The sequence below is a fragment of the Echinops telfairi genome, unplaced genomic scaffold, assembly GCF_000313985.2.
Source record: "Echinops telfairi isolate 266 unplaced genomic scaffold, ASM31398v2 ScPeMD7_7425;HRSCAF=8463, whole genome shotgun sequence".
NCBI lineage: Eukaryota > Metazoa > Chordata > Mammalia > Afrosoricida > Tenrecidae > Echinops > Echinops telfairi.
In genome coordinates, this window is record NW_022111325.1 from 7,525,142 (window position 1) to 7,531,002 (window position 5,861).

A 5,861-nucleotide genomic window follows, 5' to 3' on the forward strand; every position below is an offset into this window, starting at 1 on the left:
TCTCTGTGGATTGGCTGCTCTGAGCAGGGATATCGTCCTCAAGGCTTGGTGAGCCAGAAAGTGCTCCACTCTCTCTTCCTCCCTCTTCATTTTCTCCTGTGTACTCTGATCAGACATGCCCCTCTCCCTGAGCTGTAGTTTCAGTGCTGTTCTCTGAATTGATTTCTTTTGGGGGAAAGGGGGGCTGTCCACATAAGTTGGAGTTGGGGCCAGCCCCTAAGACCTCTCTACTGGTTCCCTGCTTCATGCCGGTATGCTGCATTCACATCTTGGAGCACTTGGTTGAAGTCTGGTCCCTCTTTCTCTGTGGAGATATAAACAATACCCTCCCCTTGGGTGGGTTAGTGCCCTGTTCCCCCACTACCCATTTTTTTCCTTCCCCCCACCACCTCCTTTTTAGTTGGCTACCATATGCATCCCTTGATTTGGTCTGGCCCTGCCATACTACTTGGACCTCACCCCAGGAATGTTTGTACAGTATATAGTAGATTTTTCCCTATGCCCTTTTTGCATTTTTTTTTTAAGTTTACCTCGGCAGACTCGTGTTGTACTTGTCCTTTTGTGCTTGGCTTACTTCACTTAGCATAATTTCCTCCAGTTCTTCCCATGCGGTTATGTGCTTCATGCGTTCATCACTGCTTTTTAGGGATGCATAGTACTCCATTGTATGTATGTACCACAGTTTTTTAATCCATTCGTCTGTTGATGGAAATTTGGGTTGTTTCCAACTCCTTGCAACTGTGAACTGTGCCGCGATGAACATTGGAGCACAGATGACTGGTCGTGGTTTGTTTCTTGCCTCTTCTGGGTATGTGCCCAGTAAGGGGAATGCTGGGTCATATGGTAGCTCAATTTCCACCTGTTTTAGATATTGCCAAATCGATTTCCATAGTTTGGGGTTTTACCTTGAGGTCTGTGATCCACCTTGAGTTTATTCTTGTGCATGGAGTGAGATAAGGGTCTTGCTTCATTTTTCTGCAGGTGGATCTCCATTTTTTCCAGCACCACTTGTTGAAGAGGGACCCCAGGGGTTCCTTAGCTGTAAACCTAACAAAGGAGTCCTGGTGGTATGGTGGTTACGAGTTGGGCAGTGATCTGCATGGCTGGCAATTCAAAACCAGCAGCAGCTCCTCTGGAGAAAGACTGGGTTTTCTACTCCCATAAATGATTACAGTCTCAGACACCCATAGAACAGTGGTTCTCAACCTTCCTAGTGCCACAACCCTTTCACACAGTTCCTCATGTGGTAGTGACCCACAACCATAACATTATTTTTGTTGCTCCTTCATAACTGTCATTTTGATACTGTTATAAAATGGGCTACCCCTGTGAAAAGGTTGCTTGACCCCCCAAAGGGGCTGCAACCCACAGGTTGAGATCTACTGCCGTAGGAGGTCCCTATGAGTGAGCATGGACTCAATGGCAGTGAGCTAAGAAGCTTAACAGAAGTCGGCCATCAGGATTTCCCTCTATAGTGCCACTGGGGAGGTTGGAAGCACAATTGAGTGGCAGCCATCTGTCTGAGGACAGACTGAGCAAAGACTCATAGGCTTGGACCCTGCCCTTCCAGGGCTCTCAGTCTGCAGGGGAAGAGAGCTCCCTACTCAGCTCACAGAGAAGTGAGAGGTGCTGTCTCATGGGAGGGATGGGTACAAAGTTTCGGGGCACAGGCACCTAATCCTTGGGTAAGCACAGGACAGGTCTCAGGCTGGTACTAGGTGTTCCGAAACTGGTTTGAACCCTAGGGTCAAGGTGAGGGAAGAGAGAAGTCGATTGAAGGGTCTGGATAACATTTTGTTAGAAAGATGGAAGGCAGATGGGATTTTCCAGACATTCCTGTATTGCCACTTGCTCTGTGTGTAGGTGTTTTTGTCTTGGATCGTACGAGAGTAGAATAGCTTTAGAGAGATTACATGAAATTGTGACTATAATAAAACACACCGATCCCTAACTGATCCCTGGGAAATTTGGGACCCCAATCTGACTTGGGTTTTCTGGTGTGATGGTCCTGACAAGCAGTCGTGGGCCAGGATTTGGGGTCTGTTGCTGAATGGATACACCGCTGCATTCATTGATAGAGGAGAATCTGATGGAGCCAGGGCTTCCCTGAAGATGACGCTCCTCCTCTGCCCTCCCCTCCTCAATCCAGGTGATCATGGTCACGGGAGATCACCCCATCACCGCCAAGGCCATTGCCAAGGGCGTGGGCATCATCTCAGAAGGCACTGAGACAATAGAGGACATGGCCGCCCGGCTCCAGATCTCTGTCACAAAGATCAACCCCAGGTGGGACCCCCATGACACTCAGGGCTGACAGCTTTGTCTCCACCCCTAGCCTGCCCCTCCCATGGCCCACCTACTAAAGCTCTTGCGGGTCCCTGGGATGGGTAGGACGTGCTTGTGCAGAGTGAACATATTACAAAGTAAAGCCTATATTAGGCCCTAATAGGAAAACTTCCAGGTTTTCAGAAGAAGGTGGGACAGAGAAAGAAAGAGGTCGAGAAAGGGAAGGGACGGTTGGGAGAAAAGGGTAGGGCTAGAATGTGCTGATTGGGGGACAACATAAGGCTGGGACAACGGAGGAGATGGAGTTGAAAGGAAGAACCAAAGGTTATAGTAAAGATTGGTTCGAGGGCACCCGGCCCCCAGTGAATTTCCCATGCTCAGAACTTTCCATGCTCCTGCGATTCTCTCCGTCAGGACTGTGAAAGCGGTCGTGGTGCACGGCTCAGACCTGAAGGACATGACTTCGGAGGAGCTGGACGACCTCCTGAAGAACCACACGGAGATCGTGTTTGCCCGGACGTCCCCACAGCAGAAGCTGATCATCGTGGAGGGCTGCCAGAGGCAGGTGAGGAGGTGCAGGACTCTGGGGAAACTGGCAGAAACCCCGTGCCACGGCCCGGCCCTCAGTCGAGCAGACCAACGAGTGGGCTCGCTCAGAAAAGACCAGAGCGGGTCTGCGGGCTTCCATCTGAGGGCTCCCGAGACTTTTCTCTCAGGCTGAGGAGGAGGAGGAGGGAGCAAGGCCCCTAGAGCAGGCCTGTAATGCTAAAACCAGGCGGTCTGGTGTGCACGACCTCACGAGCTCCGTCCGGGCTTCCCCAGGGCGCCATCGTGGCGGTGACGGGTGACGGGGTGAACGACTCCCCTGCGCTGAAGAAGGCCGACATTGGCATTGCCATGGGCATCGCCGGCTCGGACGTCTCCAAGCAGGCGGCCGACATGATCCTGCTGGACGACAACTTCGCCTCCATCGTCACGGGCGTGGAGGAGGGTGAGGAGGCAGTGCGCACTGGGTTGGGGCTTGACCCTTAGGCTCTAGTGGGAGTTGGTCGCCATCAGTCTTAGTCCTGGTGTCCCATGTCCAACCTCCATGATCCTATACAGACGAGGAGAAGCCAACACAAGATAAAGATGTTCAAATGGATTCCACTGGCACTTAGAACCCCTTTCCGTGATAGCTGAGGAGAATCCAGATTCACTAGGGAGACAGGGGACTCTGGTCTAGCACCTTCTTTCTCCCCTGAGAGGTCCACGTGGAGTGGCTCTACCACAAGTTCAAAGAGATAGCCACACTGCTGGAATGACTCCGTGTTCCCTTGGTCACCCTTACGAAGGTCCCTAGGAGCCTGCTGTCTAACGGTGGTGACACATCGAGATCAACCGGAGCATGAGCCACGCACTGTCAACAGGGGCCCACCCAAGTGCTCTCTTCCCCCAGAAGAAACCCAGAGTTCCACATCGCAGGCTCCCTGCCTTCCACTGGGAGCTCTCTTAATAACACACGTTACCAGAAAGATCACCTTTCATGGAGGCCGACTATGATTCTGGAAGCTTAGTAGGTTTGATTGAATCAATTATTTTGAGTACCAACTATGTTCTAGATCACTGGTTCTCAACCTTCCTAATACCACAACCCTATAATATAGTTCCTCGTGTGTGGTGACCTCCCAACCTTAACATTATTTTCGTTGCTACTTCATAATTGTCGTTTTGCTACTGTTATGAATCGGGCAACCCCTGTGAAAGGGTCGTTCGACCCCCAAAAGGGGTTAAGACCCACAGGTTGAGAACCACTGCTCTAGCTGCTAAGGATATAGTGCTCAGGATTCGGTAGAGAGAGATGTAAATCCCCTCCCCTCAGGACACTTAATTCCTAGTGGGATGAGACAGAAAGTCAGAGGAGTAAATTGCACAGCAGGTTACGAGAAGATAAATGATAAAGCAGGGAAGCCTTCTGATTTTAGGAAACATCATCATGGAACAGAAAACAGGATTTTAACCCAAGTCTGTCCCAAGTCCAAGTCCTTTCCATTTCTACCTTATACTTTTAAGAGCTGTAATACCGACATGCTCAGACACCTCAGGGTTGACTTGACCCATCCTGCTCTGCAGTCGGAGGTCAGCTAGCAGGAGCCATGATGACCGTAAGAACAAAGATTACACCGACATGACATGCTAATAAACCATGGCGCTGAGGAATGACCACACACTTTAGAAGTGAAAAGGGGCGGACCAAGATCCAGGGACTCCAAACCCTTCCGTGACCCCGTCTAAAACCAGTTTGTGGGAAGTGCATCCCACGGGGTTCCTCACGGGAGGTTGACTCTGCTCCCCAGGCCGCCTCATCTTCGACAACCTGAAGAAATCCATCGCGTACACCCTGACCAGCAACATCCCTGAGATCACGCCCTTCTTGATCTTCATCCTCCTCAGCATTCCTCTGCCTTTGGGGACCATAACCATCCTCTGCATCGACCTGGGCACCGACATGGTGAGCGAGCGTCGAAGGTGGGGCAGGGTCCCCGATGCCCTGTCAAGTGGACCAGGGAGCAGGAGAAAAGTGTGTGAAGGGACAGGGGCAGAGCTAAGAGTGGTGGCTTTAAGGTGACCAGACGTCCCGCCGACAGTCCCGATTTTTAACAATTTTTCCCACGTCCCACGGCATTTTTAAAAAGTCCCGATTTTTGGAAAGAATGCATGACAAGCTAGGGTATACGGTTTTCGGCTGCCATGTGGCTCTTTCGCCAGGATATTAATTTTATCAATGGTGTCCTGCTTTACCAACGTTAAAATCTGGTCACCTTATCATACACCGATAGCGTGGGAATGGACCAGGGTGACGGTTGAGCACCATGATGAACACAGTAAGTGTCACTGAGCTAAAAGTGTGGAAAAGCTAGATACCAGTGTACGTGTGTGCATCAAGGAGCCCAGGTGGCGTAGTGGTTACACGTAGGGTTGCGATCTACAAGGTTCAAAGTACAAAACTACCTGCAGCTCTGAGAGAGCAAGATGGGGCTTTGTAGTCCTATAAAGAGTTACAGGCTCAGAAACTGACAGGGCAGTTCTACCCGGCCCGATGGGGTCACTGTGAGTGCATTGACGCGATGGCAGTGAGTGAGGCCATGTGCACACGTGCAAAACGTTCCATTTTCACCACTTTTGAGTATGCAATTCAATGGCTTTCATTACATGAACAATGTTGTACAACCTTCATGGAGTTAGTTTTTAACGTTTTATTGTTGCTATTGGTAATATAGCACAGCAGAGTACCCATCAACTCAACAATTTCTGCGTGCACACTTCTGTGGCCTTTGCATCGTGCAGCCTTTTTTCTCTCTCTCCTTTCCTGCATTGTTTCTCCCTCATCAACATAACCCACAGGGCCCCACACTTTCCATCTAATCCTTCGAGTTGCCGCTGTCAATTCAATCCCATACAGATCAGTCTTAAAAGAGCTCCGTCCTCGATGAGCCAGTCACGGTGCGATGTAACAATGATAAGAAATACAACCTTCCTCTAGTTCCTAAAGGTTTCCTCCCCGCTCCCACTACCATGACTCGAATTCTATCTTG

The 5,861-nt window shown here is 50.3% G+C and overlaps 1 protein-coding gene across 1 annotated transcript in view; it reads left to right on the forward strand.

Moving 5' to 3' along the window:
• Positions 1 to 5,861, forward strand: part of LOC101648541 (sodium/potassium-transporting ATPase subunit alpha-4) — a 50,864-nt gene that overhangs the window by 28,025 nt on the left and 16,978 nt on the right. Inside the window, exons 13-16 of the mRNA XM_045298372.1 lie at positions 2,150 to 2,286; positions 2,701 to 2,851; positions 3,109 to 3,277; positions 4,623 to 4,777. Coding sequence (XP_045154307.1) covers positions 2,150 to 2,286; positions 2,701 to 2,851; positions 3,109 to 3,277; positions 4,623 to 4,777 — 612 coding nt within the window. The remainder of the gene's footprint in view (positions 1 to 2,149; positions 2,287 to 2,700; positions 2,852 to 3,108; positions 3,278 to 4,622; positions 4,778 to 5,861) is intronic.